The sequence below is a fragment of the Trachurus trachurus genome (assembly GCF_905171665.1).
Source record: "Trachurus trachurus genome assembly, chromosome: 12".
NCBI classification, from domain to species: Eukaryota; Metazoa; Chordata; class Actinopteri; order Carangiformes; family Carangidae; genus Trachurus; species Trachurus trachurus.
In genome coordinates, this window is record NC_139908.1 from 17,122,735 (window position 1) to 17,143,909 (window position 21,175).

Here is a 21,175-nt window from a genome sequence, read left to right on the forward strand (position 1 = left end):
GAGGATGTGACGTAATATTTAAAGTATATTTTGGGGGGCATTTTTGCCTTTAATTGATAGGTTAGTGAAGAGAGACAGGAAATTGGGAGGCAGAGAGAGGGGGAATGACAAGCAGCAAAGGGCCGGAGTCGGGATTCGATACGGGGCCGTCTGCTCTACCAACTGAGCTAAACCACACCCCTATAGACGTAGTATTTCATCGCTTCTCACATTCTTAGGAGGAAGTTCAATGTTTTGTAGAGTTTTCATGATGGAACGTCTTCTTTTGCAACCACATGAACCGCCGAAACTATCTCACCTTGTTAATACGTGTCATTTTCACACAATTGCGGGTGCAGACATGAGCATAGCCGTACATCCTCAAGAGGAAGATGATGGTTTATGTCACAGAGGAAACTGAAATAGGAAGAAGAAATTAAAAGAAAGATGAATAAATGTGTATACCTTCTCTTCTCTTTTAGATTTCAGACATGAAAGACTTCAGTGAAAGAGGAGTTGGAGGATGTGTGGACACAAAATGGTTGTGCTTATTGTTTTCCAGGTTCGGGGACAAGATGCTGCCTTAATCACAGTTACCATAGCATTTTCATTACCTGCTCAGAGCTGCAACTAGTTTCTTCAGCAGAGTTAGGGGTAACGGCCGCCACAGTATGCTTTAATTTTCTATAAATGAACACGGCCTGCTGTGGTGGTTCGAGGAAGAGCGAGGAAACTGATGAGCAATAGCTGGAAGGTGACACGTGGGGCTTAGTTTTCTTCTGACTGGTGTGACCAGTTGTGGTTTGTGCAGCACATTCACTTCACTCCGCTTCTTTCATCTCAGACTTTCTTTCCTTTCTCTGCTTGACTGGACCTGCCCTGCGAGTAGTCAGCAGAGACCTCTGAGGTGTCTTGAAGAGGCCACTTGAAAAGGACTAAAGGCAAGATCTGAGACATCTGAGGGGGGTGGGGGGGTCAACTAAATCCCTACATACTCCTCCTCACACATCTCCTCACTGTATCAAGCTATTCAACGCTGCCCCCCCCCTCCTTCCCTCCTTTGGACACCCTGAGAGTGCCGTGCTCTCCTCTCCCTTTCTCTCTCTGAAGCCCTGCCTAAAGTCTTCCACCATCTCTCTTGCTTTCTGTCTTTTGCATGACAATTATAGTCCCAAGTCCATGGCCCAGGACAATGCTTGTGTAGCTGGGGTTTGATGTCTTTTAAGCTATAGACCAAGCTCTTGTGGTCTCCCCAAGGTTTCCCCACCCTGGACCTACAAGTCTTTGTATGTGAGTGCAGAACAAGTGTTGATCTGCTTCTTAGAGGTGGATGGTGAGATTATTTTTGAGGTTCAGAAGAAGAATAGGGATGTCAAAAGAGCCCATGTGAGATCAGCCTGAGGTGTAGAATTATATGTTCTGCAGTTTTCCCCTCCACTTGTTACAATACAGTATATGACCCTAAACCCCCTCTGGTGAGTAATGCAGCACATTGTGCAAAAGTGAAAGTCTTCCTTTAATCTATTTGTCCACCAGTCATGCACCACCCCAATGTAAGATGTATGTATGGAGAAACTTTGTTCACAAGATGGATATCATATTTCTACACAGTTTGATTCTTGCACCTGCAGACAACACCGTGGTCCTCAGACCTGTTCTGGACCTCTAGGGCATTTTTAGACTGGATTCCTTGGTAGTCGCCCTCAGTGAACCCTCGGACCTGCAGACCAGAGTGAAACTTGTGTCTGGTGTTTGTTTCAGAGGACAGAAGGAGGAGTAGGAGGGAGAGTGGTGGGTGTCGGGGGAGGAGGTGGGTGTGGGGCGGAATCAAAGGGTTGAGACTTATTGTTTCAATCTGAAAAGGAGCTAATGGTCGACCATCGCAACCCGGGATCTGAAATCCACGGGGTGCCCCGGGGCCAGGTCGTACAATGGCACCCCCCCTCTCCCTCCCCGCAGTGCGTCTTCCTGCAGCAATCTGCGGCCAACGACTCGCGCTGGGGGAGCGCATCTGTACCAGTGTATGGACCATCCAGGCTTTTGAAAGACCACCGATCAAGGGTGAAAGGGAGAAGTTCACCTGAAGGCTGTTGGTGGTTTTATGATTTAACTGTCTGATTTATTTTTCTTGTAGGCTACATAAAATCGGGGATAAAAATAAACGAATACAATAACATTCAGTAGCTAGGCTATATGTCCAAATCCAAGCAAAACAAATCCTGACAGTGACAAATTTTGGTGACCGACTGTGAAAAATCCGATTCGTGCCGGGAAAGCAGTATTAAACCTGCTGGTGTTTTACTATTGGACCGTGCAAAAACCTGCTTCAAATACAAAGATGTTAACAGACCAAAGGTTCAAAAATAAAACTTCATTTGAAAACAAAATCATCTCACCTCTAAATACTTTTCACAACAATCTAAACAACGCTCCTTTATTTGCCACTATATTTTCCACCCATTTCCTGCTCTCCATCATCTTACACATTTATTACAAAAGAAACAAATCCTCTCTCTATCTTACAGTATGTTCTGCCAGTAAGCCTGTGCATATTCTCATTTGTCCAGGTCATAGTATCTCAAAGGAATTTTAAATCGAAAGCAACTGGACTTGGTTATTTGTCTAGGAAGGAAACGTCTTCCTAGACAAACAACCAAGTCCAGTTGCTTTCGATTTAAAATTCCTTTGCGGTTCCGCCGGTAATAGCTGTCAAAACACCTTCTAACAAAACATTAACCTTCTAATTTCAAAGTAAATCTAACCCGATTAGTCGAGTTCATTTGTATTTATCTCAGTCCTTTCTATTTGTCGCTATTAAGGGTTAGTGGTTAGATTTAATTCAGGGATTTTAATATCAAAGCCATGTCCTTAAGGAGAAATGATTTAAACAAACTCAGCATTATAATTCATGTATGAGGTGAGCAAGTTACAGTGTTACCGACAGTATGTATTTACAGCAGCTGTGACCCGTGCCTATTTAGCAATGTAAATATACTTTTTTTATAATGTGACTTGACACTGATGAATTATTAATGTTTTCCCAAGCAATGTTTTATTTCACTTAGTAGTTTTAATTCCACTTTAACCCTCTATGGTACCATGTTGCCCTCAGGCAACATACCACTTTTTGGCCTGTCACATCTCCACAATTCATCCCATTTCATGCTGTAATACTTTAAAAAAGAGAGGAGACCTTAGAGAACCAATAACAATGCTTTAATTTATCACATGACTTTCAAGAAGCCATACTGAAACCCTTTTTTGCAGACTTTTTCAAAGAAAACAGGCTTGCCATTTTGCTCCACTAAAACGGTCTGAAAACATAACTTCCTGGCCCTTTTTCATCTGGAAAAAAATATATTTACACTAATAGATTAGTAAAGTTTAATTTTTAATAGTTCCATGCAATTTATTTACTTATTAAATAATGGAAACTTGTTAAAATGCACCTGTTGCCCGAAAGCAACAACGTACCATTATGGAAAATAGCAATGTTGCCTTGAGGCAACAATGGACCATTATGGAATCAATATTGCATTATGAGACTATGGTAGTGTGTGTTCAGGTGTAAATATAATGTTCAAAAACATATAATTCATCATAATTTTGTTTTTTATCCTTGATAAATTTGATTTTGGATGCAGTAAAGTAAACATCAGGCTATTATGATGATGATGACGAAGATGAGAGTGAGAATTGGGATGAGGATGAGGCCAGTGAAGGGGAAAGTCTACAGAGACTGGTGTTTCTAATACAGTATATGATGAACCGTAATGGTACAATGTTGCCTACAGTCAACAAACCCCCAAAACTTCCAAAAATAAATAATTTTTAAAAGTTTCTTTAGATTATGTTTATTTAGTCTATTTTGAGACATAAAAACGCTCCAAACATTTTTTCCCCCACTGGCATCATGATGCGTACCATAGAGGGTTAAAAGCAGAAAACACGGTTGGTCTCTGTGTAAAGGGCTCAGAGTTTATGTGAAAACACGCCCACTACTTTGGGAGGAATCAAGGTCATTCACAAACTCACCATCAGCTGTGCGCAATTGTCTGCGCCAGCCAATGGGCGAAGAGATCGAGCGCTCTCCAACACCCGCAGCTGTGATTAGGAAAAGCTGCGGGACTCTGGCAGGAGAGCAGCAGTTGAGCTTGAAGGTGAGGTGAGTGGCGACAGGAGTTGATGGAGTAGGCCGAAGACGCGTTGGTGGTTATGTTGCACCAAAAACGGCGACTGCTCAGACCCAGGCTACACTTTTGCGCAAACTCTACCTCAGCGCGGACTTTACTGGAGAGGCGCTGGTTTGTTTTTGGAGGACATCATATTCTGGTATCTCATTTCTGGTTTGTGCGTAAACTTGAAACGGATGAGCGTGTCCAAAACTAGTCACCGCCAATTTATTTTATTTAAAACAGTGTTTTTTGTTGTTGTAATATCAGTCTCACGCGCTGTTTGGAAGATGTCTGAAAGATCGCAGAGTCCGGAGTGCCAAAGCAGGCCTTATGACTTCAGCCGGGCCAACCCTTGCAACCAGATTTTGGGTCAAGATGGTTTGGGCAACGCTGCGTCATTCCAGCTTCCCCACGGCGTCCTCCCGGACCCGAGTCTTCTCTACAACAAAACCACTTACAGTGGCATCACGCCGGCCTCCACGCAGACCTTTTTCCCTTTTCCATCCATGACCAGTGACTACAGGGGGCACGACCTGCAGGCTGGAGACTTTGGACAACCCAAGCACTGGTATCCCTTTGCTGCGCCCGAGTACACCGGCCAGGTACCCGGCGTAACCGCAGCCACCCAGCCTACGAACCTCAGCCCCCCTATAGCCGAGACCCGGGAACAGATCAAACTGCCCGAGATAAAGACTGAGAAGGACACCGGCGATGACTACTCAGCAGAGATGAAGGGTCAGCACTACCCGACCCCACCGGCCTCCGCCGCCATGCCCCATCATGGGGTCTTCTACCCCGCGGCCTGGAACCCGTCCTTCTGGCCTGGGATCGCCCACATCACCCCGCCCGGGAGCAGCAATCAAAATCCCTCAACATCATCCGCGTCGTCACCATCCATGTCCCCTTCACCCCCAAGCAACGGACTTCCAGGAAATGCCTTTTTCAGCGCGAACTCGACCCAAGCGGCCCCCGGGCCCCAGACCCAGAACCCGGCCTCCTCTACGCGGAGCAGCGGGTCCTCCAGCGGCGGATGCAGCGACTCAGAGGAGGTAAGAAGTGACTTTATTAATCCCAGAAGGGAAATGTGTTTCCACCACTGAATGCTACCTCCAATTTAATATTAATACAGTTCGTTTGTTTTTTATTTTAGTGAGAATGGAATAGGCCAAAGGCCTACACTTACACAAGTTGATCTAATCTTGTTTTTGTTTTTTTTCTTATCCACAGGAGAACCTCTCCACTGAAGAACTGGAACAATTTGCTAAGGAACTGAAACACAAACGCATCACTTTGGGTTTCACACAAGCTGATGTTGGTCTTGCCCTGGGTAACCTTTATGGTAAGTTGGTTTCCTATACAGCTACTGATGCTTGTTCTGATTGTACACACTCGGTTCAGAGTATTGTAGGAGTTGTGGTTCAGTCTGTGCAGCATCTGAACATGGTTTGGTTTTGTAGCTTGATGTAGTTGTCCTTTTGTATGGGGTTGATACCTGCATCAATTGCAGCCTCAGGGATCAATGTCTCACATTAGCTGTCACTTACTAAATTTTCTTCAAATCTAGAGTTAACCTCCAGATTGGGACTCTCCACCATGTGATGTCTAATGGTTTTTGTCTTTGTGTGTAGGGAAGATGTTCAGCCAGACAACTATTTGTCGCTTCGAGGCCCTGCAGCTCAGCTTCAAGAACATGTGCAAGCTGAAACCACTTCTTCAGCGATGGCTGAATGAGGCCGAGACCTCTGAGAATCCCCAGGACGTAAGTCTGAAACTCTGACATCTGCCAACTAGTTTACAACACAACAGATGATCACCAAGCCTCGTGGGATCAGTTGGCCTTTTCAGGCTTAGTAAGCTTCCTGCTGAGCTAGCCTGCACCAAAGTGCTCCGCTCTGCTCCTGTGAAGTGTAACACGCCACCTAGTGACCATGAGTTAGCTGTCTTCCAACAGTCTCGCTGGTGCTTACCATACTCGATTGTATTGGACACTAACGTATATGTGATCCCACAGATGTACAAGATTGAGAGAGTATTTGTTGACACCAGGAAGAGGAAGAGGAGGACCAGTCTGGAGGGAGCGGTGCGCTCTGCTCTGGAATCTTACTTCATCAAATGTCCCAAACCCAACACCCAGGAGATCACACACATCTCGGATGACCTGGGCTTGGAGAGAGATGTAAGTACAAAGTGAAGCAGCTTGCCCCCTTTTCTCTCTTCTTTTTTTTCCGCAATGAATATGTATGTAGTTGGTCTTTTGTATCAATTGACACAGTGTTCTCGGCAGGTGGTACGTGTGTGGTTCTGCAACCGAAGACAGAAAGGGAAGCGTCTGGCTCTGCCACTGGATGAGGAGTGCGACGGCCAATATTACGAGCAGAGCCCTTCCCCACTGAGCATGGCTCCATCCCCCATCCCCAGTCAGAGCTACCCAGCTTCCAGCTACCCCGGAGCCCCTCCTCCCACACTGTACATGCCCCAACTTCCCCAACTTCATCGGCCCGACGTCCTGAAGCAAGCCCTTCACCCCGGACTTGTGAGTCACCTGACTGGATAAACGTGCTTGGGTACTCTCTGCCAAATTCATAGATTACCACCCCAAGCCTCTTCTGTCCAACCCCAACTCTGGAGACGAGCCTCTGAATCCAATCACCCGATTGGCCGATACTTATCGGTGGATCGTGGTATACAAACTATTCAAGGGGGGAGGCTCGTCTCTTGACTGCAGTAATGAAATGGATCGTGTTCTCATGGGGAAACTCAACAAATCGCCTCAACCCGACAACTCAGCATCTGCTTTGAACTGAATGAAATTTGAGCTGAATGTTAAATGTGCCTTCATGTTTTGTGTTCTTGGATTATTCATAGTAAGTTATTCCATAGGCTTTAATCGATGCAGTGTTTTTTTTTTTTTTTTTTTTTAACAAAAGATTTGGTGCTACTGTATAGTCCAGCTGTGGAATGAAGGTGTAAGTATGAGCAGGGTTACAGAATCAGGGAATACCTCTTTAAACAAAATACATCAGTTGGGTTAATATTTGTGCAATACTGAAAAGAGCAACTGCAGTATCCATCTAAACTGTCAGGCATTGAAATGGAAAATATAAAATATCATTAGGCTGACTTTTTCCCCCCATTGGTTTTTGCACAAGTTGCTTTTGTAATGTTGAATAATCTTTTTTTAAGAATATGCTCTGTTTGTTGTACCAAAGCCAGATTTTTGTCCTACACTTGTTGGTTGTTATCGACATCGAGCAAATATTGTAACAGCAATGGGGGTGGTGAGATTCAATGTATTGTTTTTAAGGAATCTTGTCTTGTTACTCAAATGTTTTAGCTGCTAAGTCTGCCATTTGCACACTGTCAGTATTTTCTCAATGTCTCAGGTTAATTGCAATGAGAGATGTCTGACCTGACTGGATCAAGCATTGTCAAGTTTCAATTTTGATTTTATTGTAAAGGGTTTTTTATGTTAATGATGAAATAACACATGGTCCTAAGTCAAGTCTGAGTGCTCACTGGAGTTATATTTTAACAAGTTGCATTTCACTTGATGACCATAAATTTAGAAATGGAGGCATTAAATGTCTCTTCAGCAAATACCTCACCTAACTTAAATCAGACGAACCATGAAATCACAAGAACCAACTTAGAGTTGTTACTTAAACACAGGTATTGTCAACTGGTATTATTCAAGTTGCCTCAGTATTAATGATTTAATGATTAGCTGATCTTGCCTTATAACATTACTGACTTGAATATTTACAATTGCAATTTGTTTTAATGTTTCTCAACAGATTGTAAATGAATTGATTATAATTTATTGAAACATTAGCTCAACAGAAATGACTTCACATATAAAATACCCCAAATGTGTATGTATCAAGTAAAACTTTTTTTTCTTAAACATTTGTATGAAAACTCTCTTTGATGAACATGAAGTTTTGGTCTATTGACACATTGCTCCAACTGGAAACTCAGTTTCACACACTTTTGAACACAGTGATACTTAGTTTAGTTGTATTTTAATCAGGAAAATGAGAGAGACGTATAATATACAAGTTAGTTTTACCAAACATTAAATGACAGTCACTGACATCTTAAAATACATCAAATGTTAATATCGTATTGTGCTTTTAAAGATTTGACTTAGCTAGAATTAAATCAAATTTGTCAATGCACACTGACTTATGCCCTTAATATGAAATACTTCAGGTAAGTTGCTTGTGTGCATATGCAGTACATCCAGGAAGCATTTAGACCTCTTCAGTTTTTGACAGATTTAATAGACTAATATTTGATGAGTTCTGACTTAGAGTCTTTTTCAATCGTACTGACTGGTTCAATGAATGAACGAACTGCTGAGAATTTACTCAGTTAAGTTTTGAAAGAAACAAAACTAGCATGTTACCACGCATCCCGGTGTGCACTGACTGCATGAGGGTTAAACTCTAGAAACTCTCCTTTCATCTAGTTTGAACAAAACTGACATGGTGCAAACTTGTTGTGTGTGTCTGATACATGAAATACACACATTAATCATTGTTTCTTTTCATGATCATGACAACAAACCACAGTGAGGTTTAACATTAAATTCAGTCCCTACATTAAACACTTTGAAGCTAACAAAGACACCGATCAGTTTTACCTGCTGTCTTTGTTCTGTCTTTTGTGCAAAGTGGCTTCAGCCGCTGTTTCAAGTCAAAAGAAAAACTCTTAAACTCTTAAAAAAAAAAGGATGATGTAAAAGAAAAACAAGTCTGATCCGACCATCCATGTAACTGAAAAGGTGCTGTGTCTTGGTTCTTAAGTTTTATATTTACTTATCCCAAGTTCAGATGACTTAGTTTTGAATTTTCAAAAATCTTGGGATAATGCTGAAATAACAACACGATTGTGCATGCAAACAAAAAGGATTTGTAGAGAACTGAATTAATATAAAAAATAGGAAGTTAAATGAAGTTTTTTCAACCTCTGATAATGTGAAAACAAGCTTTTTTCTTGAAACTTCAAATCAAAAGCTGAAATGTCAGATTTACAAAAGTATTCAGATACTCATACGAAAGTACCTATGGCAGCATTTAGCCTGCAATCCTGTTAAAAATCACAAAAACAAAGGTGAACAGGAGCTAAAGTGGAATATGAGTTCTTTTTACAGTTTGTAAGTTTCCTCTTTTTTCCACCGACAACCTTTTTGTGCTGGCTGTACTGGGGTTCAGTTTCTTCCCTGAACACAACAGACCATATAAATACAGGTAAGTGGTTTTCTAAATTATCCTCAATATGATCAGTTCAGTTTGCAGTGAGCGGGCTCCAATCAAGTTCTAGACACATCTCAAGGGTTACTGAAACTGTGCACACCGTTTCAGTAACCCTTGAGATGTGTCTTCTGACCACATTTTAACAGCCACAGCAACGGGTCTGAACACTTTTGTACAAAAAAAGAAAGAAAGAAAGAGAAGAGAAGGGAGTTCAGCTTTTGAAAAAAATCTGAAAAATCTGAAAATGAAATCTGAAAAAAAATTGAAATTGATTGAACAAGAATCTCAAGGGTGAGGGCTTGTATTATTGTTGTCAGTCTTTTGTTGTTTGTTTTTTAAAAGAAAAAAAAAGAAAAAGAAAAATAAGGGTGCAATTTTTATTTTCTGCAGTAAAACTACGCCCCCCCACATCTCCTACTATCTATCATCCTATTCCTTTGGTAATGTGATCAATAGTAATTGCATATTGCCGGCACAGGAATAACATGAAAGATGTCTTATGAGTCATAAATGATGTTTGTGTTATTGCAGCAAAATAAGGTGACGATGACTACAAATGTGTTTAATTCATAATTAGTTGCTTATACGGATTAACCACAATTGTGCGAGCTGCAGTGTTTCAAGCATTGACCCAGGCCTCCAGGTCAGAGTAAACTTTGTGCTGAGGTAAACTGTCAAACTGTAAGCAGATCTTACACAGTCTCTCTCTCCAATCTGTGTACCGCTTCACTTTCCACTCTTGTTTCCAGTTAAAATACTCACTGTAGCGTTTCTTGTCCTTTGCCAGCTCCTGTAGATGCTCTCCTAAATCTTTCACTGATGCAAACTCATCAACATGGATGAAAGAACTGGGCGGAGCCACAGCCTCGTAATCACTCAGTGATGGTCCAAGGACGACAGGAACTGCCTGGCCCTCGAAGGCATTCCTCCACAGCTTCTCGGTGATATAATCTTTGGCGACTGCGTTCTCGAACGCCAAATAGAAGTGGCAGCGAGAGATTGTTGGTAGAAGGTTTTTAGAGGAGAGGCGAGCTTTAGTCCAACGCCCGTAAACCGTCACAGGGACAGTGGCTTTGAGCTCACTGTACACTTGGCTTCTTTTGTGGCTACTTTGGTAGTTGCTGACCACCCAACAGACCAAAGAGCTCTTATTCAGAGTGACGTCTTCCACGGGATGTCCCTCAGTCGCCTTTGGTATCATCTCGCCATAGGGTATAGTGATATCAGAATCCCTCCTGTAGGTTATGGTCATGTTGAAGATACCGGCGTGCCTCTGCAAATTTCCATTGTTAACAGGAGCCTCCAGAGACATCCAGGCCCACCTCTGCCACCGTGGCCGTGGTAGATCTGAGGGCAGTTTCTGACTGCCGTCCATCAGCTCCCTGTTGTGGAAGACCACCACATCAGCTGAGGAGAGCAAGGAGCGCTGGTCCACCAGTCTGCAGCGAGGGATGCTGTAGAGGTCCCAGCACACATCACCCTGCAGGCTGTATGATTTGTGGAAGGGCCAGTACCACAGCAAGATGGTCACATTACTGCTGCTGCTGCTGCTGCTGCTGCTGCTGCTGCTGTTGCTGCTGTAATAGATCTTGGTAGGATTTATGGCCCTTGGAGCCAGGAATCCCCACTCAGGGAAAAAACTCAGCAGGACAACGCAGAGAAAGGACGGGAGGATGTACCTCTTCACTGAACGGAGTTGCATCCTTTTTAGTGTTATCACCCTGTCACAAAAGGGAATTAAGAAGTTGGATTATGAAGGAGCAATGATGTGTCTTTGTCTTAACCTTTTGCTTGGAAACATGACAAGCAGCTGTACAGTTTCAGGGTAAATACTGCATTATATTTAGAACATGACATTTTCATGTTATTTGAAATATATTTAAAATACTGTAGATGAGCAGGGGCCTACGGGAAGTTACAACACCACTGATGAGCATAATCTTGTTCTGACACTATACAAACCGGAAAAGATGCTTAAATTAAAAGGGGGTTCTTGGGGTGTGGCAGCTTTTGCATTTAAATGTGATATGTGAATTTCCTTAGTTACAGACTGGAGAAACGCCTTTTAGTAACAGTAATATGTTTCATTGCAGTGTTTGCATAGACTTCCGACATTGTCTGTAATTGCTCAACCAGCTTCACATTAACAGAGAAACTGCAAGAGGAAGGATGTGTAAGCAAATGACTGAGCTAATTGATGTTTTAGGTGAAGACCAAAAGACACTTCCGCCTGATCTTTTCCAAGAAATTTCTTGAAATAATGAAACTCTTATGCATTGGCCGTTATAGCATTGCAATGAGGACTCACCATCAGACACTGCGACTGCCAGTATGAAGAGGATTCAACACCGCCCACTCAAATCAGAGACCATGACCGGTTTTGCTCCACCACAACTCAAGAGAAACTTATGCAAGCCTGTTTTTCCTAAACAGAAAAAAGTTAGAATATTTAAAGTAATACCTGCACCTCAGAGCTATAGTTGCTGCGCCACCCACTGACATCAGTACAATCAAAGAACATGATTTACTTTGGAAACACAAAACTTCACTATCACGTTGTTGCAGGCAAGAATTTGATAAGAGTTAGTGTTTTGTGAAGTGTCTAAAAGAACAAAATAGTATTGATATCATCCACATACAAAAAAAACATTTTCAATTGTAATAATTCCCTCTTTAAAGGTCAATTTCCTAACTCTTGTGTTGTGAGAATGTGGATTCTTCAAGATGAACAGAAAGCAGTGTGTTGAAACTGGTCGCAGACTTCTTACCACAGAGTTTCACTTGAGGAAAAGGCCTCTTACTGAACTGGGTGTAAACTCAGGAAGGATGTGAGAAACACAAAGGATATACAGCTGTTAAGATGTTGATACTTTCTGTAGTGTGTGTAGGAAAGCGAAAAAGAAAATTGTGCATACACAAAAATTCTTCTTAATTGACTTTCATTAATAATTCAACAACTTCACATACTGTTTAAAAGTTCTGCACAAAGAACTGTAAACCCATGCAAAATGTAAAGTAAATAAATAAAAGTGGAGATGGATTTCATAACAAAAATGAAGGTTGGTCTCTTTAATGGTAATGTTTATGAATCAAATGCACTTTGTTAATAATAACTTGAATATTCTGCACAGTGATGTCCCTTTGCAAAGTTTTGATAATCTGCAAAAACAACTTGGTGTCTTGATTCTTATTTCAGATTTCCACCACATCCCTTTTTACTCGGGAGCAACTTTTAGATTCCCACATATACGTAGCTGTGAACTAAACTTTTGATGTAACAAGATAATTCAAACTTTTTATATGAAGATAAAATGATAGAACAAAGATGCAAATCAAGTTTAATTCTCTTCGAAATTCCACTTTAGTAAATGATAAATGAGTTGCTGCTGTTGCTGAATTCACTTATTGCATTTGTCCACGCGTCCATGTTACTGTAAATGTGCGCTCCGTGGTGGTTGACATAAGTTTCATTTGTCACGATGATGACCACAACATAAGAACAAAGAGCAATCTGCTTCAGACAAGAAAATGAACAAGGCAGATCAATTATAGAGAAGCACACAACTCTCTGTTTTGAGGCTTAAATATTTACTTAAAACACCACATGGTTCACTTCGTAATGAGGAAAAAGTATTTTCTGACGAACGGACACAATTTTATGTGCGTATGCCCTTTTAGAATATGATAATCAGACTAATAAAAACTCAAGGGCGTCCAGATTCGACTCGATATTATTAGAAACACTCGTTTTTTGAAGTGAAACTCTGCAGTTGAGACTGAGAGAAAATGTTCGAACAGGAGGCGTCAAACGGTTCAGGTTGGCAGTGGTGCACCTCCTCTCCTCACCAGTTGGTGCCAACGTCTATTTAACCTCTTCATTGAATGTAGGACTACTGTTTATACAGATTTTGTTCTTCTTGTCAGAAATAGGCTATAACAGACGCATTTTCATATGTCTGATCACAATGAGATACAAGTAGCAGAAAATAGAAAAGGAGTCCTCCAAAAGTTTCCTCCACTGACCTGTTCATGAGATGAGCAGTGCGTGCTCCTTCATCAGCCACCAGTGATATCATTTTTTTTTTTTTTTTGTCGCTGCTGGTGGTATGCTAATCCTGACGCGTCTAAATACCAGAAGCGCTTCTACTGTAAGTAAGACGAGGCGCGGCTTTCTAAACTCACTCCCTCTTCAGTTCCTGTCCTGTCTTTAAAATGATGCTCTGTGTTATCTCTCATCTCTGCAGCAAAAAAGTCATTTGTTGCTTGTTGATCACAAAATAAGAGGATGTGAGGAAATCAGCAGGGTCTAGAAAGTGGATGGTGGTTGCACACACCAGTGAGTCATCGTCAGTGTTGTGAAAAGAAGTGAAAACAAGCAAAAAAAAAAAAAAAAAAAAAGTGTAGTAAAATTGATTTTTGTTACTGTTCCAAATCAGCAGCAAAAAGCAATGGTTTGTCACCTGTAGAGGGGGAGAAAATACCAAAAACAGCAGCACCAAAAAAAAACCTTGCATATGCAGGGTATCATTTACATACTTGTGTCTGCTTCTCACTTTTAACTGTCACTGAAACAGCAGAAATCTCAGCAGCAGGAAATGACAAGAAAGGTATTTCCCAAGACAAAAGGTGATACTTCCGGTCATGAGTAACTCCTTACAAGGTTTTAGTTTTACTGAGACAAAGTGTCTGCTTTGTCTGTTATCATATTGATTATTATTTTATTAGCCTATTTTATTTATTGACTATTATATTATTTTTTTGTTGTTGTCTGGTTTCATTTTTTCCAATTCAAATATAATTTTATATTAGTTTTAAATTGCATGACTTTATTCCACTATTTTGTGTTTCTTTGCCAAATGATTTTCACATCTTATGAAAACCTGAACAGACACAGAAACAGGACTAAATCATGTGTGCACCATCTTATTCTTGCTCTAAAACTGTATGCGTCCTAAACTGCAGTTTAATTTAATGTCTAGTTTGAACAGTTATGCACTGTAAAGGCCACAAGAGGGGAGTGTGTTACAGAGAAACACTGACTGTGCATCCACAGTAGACTTGACTGGATTATCAACTGAGGGAAATGGATGAGCTGCTGAAGCCCCTTGTTTATGCAGGTTCATGTTTTATCTTGTTTATAATAGGCAATATGTCTCACTGCAGTTTCCTTTTTATTTTTCCTGATTTTTGAGCACACTATTAAAAACAACAACAACTACATTTGACTTGTATTTTATTCTACTTCATTTTTTCTATGAAGTTTGAGCTCATGTTCCTATCTTATATTTGGTTTTGTGGGAGAAATTGACTGCAGTAGCCTATAGATTTCTTTAGCTACAATGTTACATTTGTATTAGTGTATTCTGTACCAACTTGTTTCATACTCTCTTTGTATTCATATCTTATACGTTTTGGTGTCCCCAGCCAGGGCCAGCAGGTGTGTGAATGAGTAACAGAAACAGAAATTGGGTGAAAAACAGATTTAGCGCAAAAGTAGCAGTGTGTGTCTGGTCACGTTCGCATACACAGTTTTTTTTTTTGGTTAGGAGGTGAGAGACAGGAAGATGTTATCACTCATAACATTTACTCATAATAAACCTATAGTACATGGCAGGTATAGAAATCACTTGAACCCATATAAGTTCCACATTAACGGTTAAGTGACAGTTTGTGACTAAGACAAAGTGTATGACATTCGTGTTTTTTTTTTTTTTTTTTTTTTTTAATTTCTGCCAAGTTAGCAGCAAAGCCAGGTTAATGCATGGTCAATCTCAGACACCAGAGGGCGTAGAAGTCCTCTGGTAAAGACTGAACACTGGGCCAGTTGTTTATAAGTTAATGGGCTAAATTGCTCTCCTGGGACACTTTAAGTGTGGGATTTTAAAAACATAATGCCATGATGCCAAACCTCACAGTTTTGGGAACAACACCTCGCCTCGGTAATCACACTTTAGGTTTGAGAAAAGAGAGAGGTAGACTGAGCAAAATGTAGACATTAAAAATATAATCCTTCTGTGTGCAGTGCATGGGGTCAGGGGGTGCATCCTCAAATGGTGGTTGTTTTCTTTGTATAGCTGGATTGAATGTGGATGATAAGTGTCACCGATAGCACCATGTGAGGCGACTCAGACTCTTCTAGATAGATAAACATTGAGATAATCTCTCAGAATCCACATCTCCACTTGATTTTAATTTGCTGATTATGAGGTTTTCCATAGTACCACAAGTAGTCAGATTGGTGACCGGTTGTGTGAGGTGTAAGTGGTTGCTTTACATCCCGTTGTAACTCCTGTGGTGTAAATGTAGGTCAATAGAAACTCTTGAAACGTTGATCTTTAAAATCATTTCACTGTACAGATAATCGCTAGTTTGTTTTCTACATTGTTGAACAGTCAGCTCCGACAATAGCAAAGTCAGGAAAAGATAATAAGCACACGCCTTTTAGTCCATCAGGCCTGTCCAGGGGATTTTGAAATGTCAACATTATCTGATGGCTGACATAGTTGTAATACACCTGAGATCAACAGAACAATACTGGAGAGCAAATGACTGTAATTAACTTTGTACAATCAATGAATTTGACCTGTTCCTTAGCACAAAGTCATTCATGATTGCCTGCTACACCCTTACATCTACAGTCTTGTATCTTTTGTCAGTGTGTATGTGTGTGGGGTGTTTTTTCCTCCTGTCTCCAATCACAGCCAGCTCAGTGTCCCCAGCAAATACCTGCTACATGAGAGCATTTTCTAGCCGGTCATGAATGCTGAGCAGTGACTGAGAGGAGGCTCAGGGATGACGGCAAAACAAACATGTCAAACTGAGAAGAAGACGGGCAAACATCAAAAGCACAGAAACAACAGAGAGAGAGAGAGAGAGAGAGAGAGGGAGAGAGAGAATCTGATAGCCTCAGTGTGAAGATTTTGTCAATTTTCAAGGTTTTTCTGACATGACAAGAAAAACAGACGATATAGCCAAAAGTATGAACACACACTGTATTTTTTGTGTCAGGGCTCTTACTTTTGCCTCGTTCTGCTTTGTTCAGATTGAGAAACATCTGAGCACAGCATTTGCACGGTATACTTAAGACGGGCATGTACGTGTGGTAGCGGTTTAGGAAAAGCCAGTTCCTGTTTCAGTGCAGCAGTGACCTGTGCACACAGTGAGGTGAAGTCTATAAAAGTACAGTGCAGTTATCTGAGTTTGTGGTGTGGGAGAACTGGACTGGCCTGGCCTAGAACATGCAACGCCTTCGGGACAGACAATAGGTTGCAGCTCAGCGGGAGCAGATCTCTGCAGACAGGTGTCACAAATCCTTCACAAAGGCATGAGGAGCTACATAGCAACATATTACAGTGTAACTCTTAGCATCAATTATAGATTAGTGCTTCATAGATCAATCAATATTTGGTTTATGGGTAAAGAGCAACAACACGTAGATAGCTTTCTTCCCTCAAATTGATCCATTTTAATGTCCACTTCAATGTTGGACAACTGAACACTGACAACGTGATACATCCCTTTGAGATCACTCCACCGATTTTGACCAACTATAAGAATCAGGTCAAGTGGACAATGTAGTTATGAATTGAAGAACAGCATGTATCACATGTTCACTGTTTCTGTACTGCACTTACCATTACTGCAATTATTTTAATCCTCAGTAATCATGCGGGTATACATTTAAGACAATTACAAAATAAACCTCAACTCAAATAAATCTAGTTTTGGTGTAACAAAGCCAGAAATCAAACATCAGTACAATTGTTAATATATTAACAATATTATATTGGTCAAATAATGTAAGAGATTAGATTCCACATTTGAAGGAAACAAACATAGACAGACATTGTAATTCATTTAGTTGTTATTATGGATGAACAATTTTTAAACTGTTTAATATACTGAATTGTGCTGCTCAACCATTTTGTAATATATTATATTAGATTTCTGTATTATATTTTTGAATAGTAATGGCTTGAGATAACTAACATTTTAGATTTTTTCCCGACAAACAATAGATAATGCAGTTAAACTTCAGTTGATAACAATCCACTTGCACCGCTAACTAAACTCATCAGTTTTATGTGGAGAAAGAGACAGACAGCAAACAGGAACAGACGGAGGCTAATTTAGACCAAAGTGGACAAACAGGGACTGCAACAGATACAGGGAGTGATACGTCTTATAGAGAGCGTGCTAGAAGGCAGGAAGGCCGAGAGGAATGATCCAGATCTGCTGGTTAGACTGGAAAGGCCAGAGGGGGAGTAGACTGCCTCTCTAAACTCTGACAGGTGTGGTGAGAGACAAACAAAACACAGAAACAGAGACAGCAAAGAGAAGAGAGGGAGGAGGTGAATCAGTGGAGTTAAAAAAAAGAAAGAAAAAGAAATCACAGGTGGAGTGGAGATCCAGCAGGTGCTGACTGAGACCAGCAGCGTGTGAGTACAGGCTTCAGTAATTCACCTAAAAACAAGTTACCAGTTTAAAAACAATTTCAACAAAACGTTGAGAGAGTGTGTCATAGGCATAGTTACAAGAATATACTTCACAATTGCAGTATCTTTTTAAAAATCTCTGGCCTGTCTTTGCAGCAACAGTGACAGAAACAAATCCAGAGGGGATAGGTGAACATTACAGGACAGAGAGAAGAAAGACAGAGGAGAAGAAAGATGGCTGAGGCCCCGAAGATTGAACTCTTCGTAAAGGTAAGACCTACAATTACTGAGATGTGTTATATCATTTACTAAAAGTTTTACATAAATCTCAGAAAATCTTTTACTTCAGTCTTTTGTCAATCAGTTTTATTTCATTCATTTCCTGATACCATATAGGGTTTTTAAAACTTGATGGCCTCGCTTGTCAAAGTGTATTTGCTACAAAATGTCAATGTCTTGTCATTAGCTCTCATGACTCAAGGCAGATATTATCATGTTGAAATTCATTTTGTCGTTATACTTTATAGTTAGTAGTAGAGGTATATTGTAGTTTTTGTGCTGGACTGTGAGAGACTACAGTTAAAAGAGGCCTGTCCAGTTTGGAAACCTGTGTCCTGCCCTTTAAAAAAATACCTCAGCTGTCACAAAAGCCTGTGGCCTATGACTCAGTGATATGGGACTGTAGTGGAAATGTGCTATGATAGAAGCATCATCTAAATATTATGGTGGAAAGCAGCCTCAGACATTCATTTAAAATTCCTAAGCATTTGTATCAAGACTGTCAAAGCAGAGCAGGATCGACAAGAATGCCTGTGCAGTCAGATACATGACATCACTGTGGCCAAAACCAGCGCACACACTGTGGCCTTTCAGAAATGCATTTGCTTCCTTTTGCTACCACTGAATATAATGCGTGTGTTTCTAATGTGATGTGTGTGTGTTTACTGTTTACTGTTTATATGTCAGGCCAGTGTGGATGCTGAGAGTGTGGGGAACTGCCCTTTCAGTCAGAGGCTCTTCATGATTCTCTGGTTAAAGGGAGCCAACTTTACCCTCACCACTGTGGACATGAGGAGGTGAGAGGAGAGCGCCTTTTTCAATCCCTCTCTTCATAAAACATTTGATGTGATCTTTGACACTGACAGGGGTCAGACACGTTAGCACATCAACTTATAGTACAGTGCAATCAGATGAAACACATAATCTTCATTTATATAATTCACTTCACCTCAAAACACATTTCACATTCACGAAGGTTTCATTTTATTGCATTATGTTTTAATGTGGTTCCTCTTATTGTTCCCAACCCTTGGATTTCAAGATGGCTGTAAAGAAAGTGTTCAAGTTGAAGGGGGGAAAAAACCATGTCTAACTGTTTCATTAACTCGACTTCAGATGCAAACTTTTTCAGCAAGATCTAACCTATTTAGTAGATATTAAAATCAACAGAAGAAGCATATATAGCCTACTGTAATAATATAATATAAGAATAACCCAATATAAACTATCCACCTTTTAGGCGTGCCTTTAAATGTTTAGGTGGAGCTCATTAATTTGCAGTATAATCATTTTGAATATGGTGTGACAATGTCAAGGAATAACGTCAAGGAAATAGGAAATGCAATGAAAGACAATAGCTATGACAGACAACAGTGAGGAAGCTGTTTTTGTTTGGCTTCTGTTGCAGGGCACCTGATGTGCTCAAGGCTTTGGCCCCAGGCTCTCAGCCTCCCTTCCTCATTTACAACGACGAGGTCAAAACAGACACCAACAAGATCGAGGAGTTCCTGGAGGAGAAATTGGCCCCACCAGAGTGAGTGAACTGCATCCTGTTTCCAGTCCAATACACAAACATAGAGGCATTTACAGACACAACAAGCTGATTGTTTGATATGATTCAAACTGAATACCTTCGTCATGACCACACTGACACACCAGAACAATGACATTTTTACTCTATCACTGGCAGGTATCCAAAGCTGTGCTGTCGATACAAGGAGTCCAACGGTGCTGGAGACGACATCTTCAGAAAATTCTCAGCTTATATAAAGAATCCCAATCCCGGTCTAAATGACAGTAAGTAAAGACAGTAATTCATTCAAACACATTTCATATTTGATGTTTCAAACCACATGAGAAAGACTGAGGCCCCTGATTGTTTTTCAGTGCTAGAGAATAAATTCCTATCAACTCTGGTGAAGCTGAACATGTACCTAGAGACACCGCTCCCTTATGAGCTGGACAAGAACCCAAACACCACCGAGTCTTCACGCCTCTACCTGGACGGTGACACCCTCTCCTTGGCAGACTGTAACTTGCTTCCTAAGATCAACATTGTCAAGGTGAGAAGAGTGCAGCGTGAACGTACTATGACAACAGGACTATAAAGCAGTAAAGAGGAATTAAAAGAAGTTAATTACTTGTTTCTTGATTTATTGTTTTTTGCTATTTTTGCAACAGAAAAAAAATGCTGACAGTGTCTTTCTTTTTTTTTCCATATTCCACTGATGTGTTTTTGCAAACAATATTTCTCTCCTCAGGTGGTGTGTAAGGAGTACCGTAACTTTGACATCCCTACACAGCTGAAAGGTCTGACACGTTACCTGGAGAACGTCTACAAAAGAGATGAGTTTCGCTACACCTGCCCAAATGACTCAGAGATCCTCCTTGCCTACAAGACGGTGGCTAAATACCTGAACAAATAGCCAAAACAAAGAACCAAGTAAAAGCAAAGAACAGGAGAGTGAAAATACAAAAAACATGTCTACATGATTTATGTTTTATTTGTGTCAATATGATGTGATGTGTCCTGGAAGATGAAAATTGTTTGTGAAGACATGTTCAATAATTATCTTTCTATAAAAAGTAGAAAAGTTGCCTAATATATGTATTTGTATATACTGTAGCCTATGTACTCTGTCATGCTCTGGTTGTACTGATGTGGATTTCTTATTCAGCCCCTATGAGAGTGAGAAAGCACTATAAATTCCACAGGATATTTATGTTACATGTCATTGTGCATGCATGTGTTGTGTCTAAGCTTTTAGTTTGTATTGATTGCAAAAAGGTTATACCTTTTTGTGTGAATCATGTAAAAAGGAAACTTAATTTATGTGCATTTACACATTTTGAAAATAAAGACTAAAAATCAAAAAACAAACGACTGTCAACATAGGAAAAAGGACAGAATCAGTGTCCACATTTCCAGCTTTTAAACTTTTCAATCAGAGGGAATCATGAATTAAAGTAAGAATAATGAAGCAATGATATAAAGTAATGATAAAACAAACTGAAACAAACTGGCAGCTCGGTCTGATAACACAGCTAT

General features: G+C 40.5%; 3 protein-coding genes and 1 long non-coding RNA gene across 4 annotated transcripts; 2 read left to right on the forward strand and 2 right to left on the reverse strand.

Annotated features, from left to right (window-relative positions):
• Nucleotides 1-4,441: 4,441 nt before the first annotated feature.
• Nucleotides 4,442-6,708, forward strand: pou5f3 (POU domain, class 5, transcription factor 3; the record flags this gene model as incomplete). The annotated part of the gene is made up of 5 exons (XM_083983353.1): nt 4,442-5,203; nt 5,382-5,493; nt 5,783-5,913; nt 6,166-6,330; nt 6,439-6,708. 5 exons carry the CDS (start codon nt 4,442-4,444, stop codon nt 6,706-6,708), a joined length of 1,440 nt encoding a protein of 479 aa, XP_083839479.1.
• Nucleotides 6,709-9,782: 3,074 nt separating this feature from the next.
• fut7 (fucosyltransferase 7 (alpha (1,3) fucosyltransferase)) lies at nt 9,783-10,973 on the reverse strand (the record flags this gene model as incomplete). The annotated part of the gene is made up of 1 exon (XM_083984037.1): nt 9,783-10,973. A coding segment is annotated over one exon (942 nt), but the record flags the coding sequence as incomplete, so codon positions are not given.
• Nucleotide 10,974: 1 nt separating this feature from the next.
• LOC310994691 lies at nt 10,975-13,645 on the reverse strand. The gene is made up of 3 exons (XR_014595794.1): nt 13,595-13,645; nt 11,721-11,837; nt 10,975-11,133 (listed from the first exon to the last, which is right to left on the reverse strand). It is a non-coding gene; the product is annotated as an uncharacterized lncRNA (long non-coding RNA).
• A 4,436-nt stretch (nt 13,646-18,081) lies between these two features.
• Nucleotides 18,082-20,552, forward strand: clic3 (chloride intracellular channel 3; the record flags this gene model as incomplete). Its single annotated transcript, XM_083983196.1, has 6 exons — nt 18,082-18,117; nt 18,814-18,923; nt 19,535-19,660; nt 19,817-19,923; nt 20,014-20,189; nt 20,388-20,552. 6 exons carry the CDS (start codon nt 18,082-18,084, stop codon nt 20,550-20,552), a joined length of 720 nt encoding a protein of 239 aa, XP_083839322.1.
• Nucleotides 20,553-21,175: the final 623 nt, after the last annotated feature.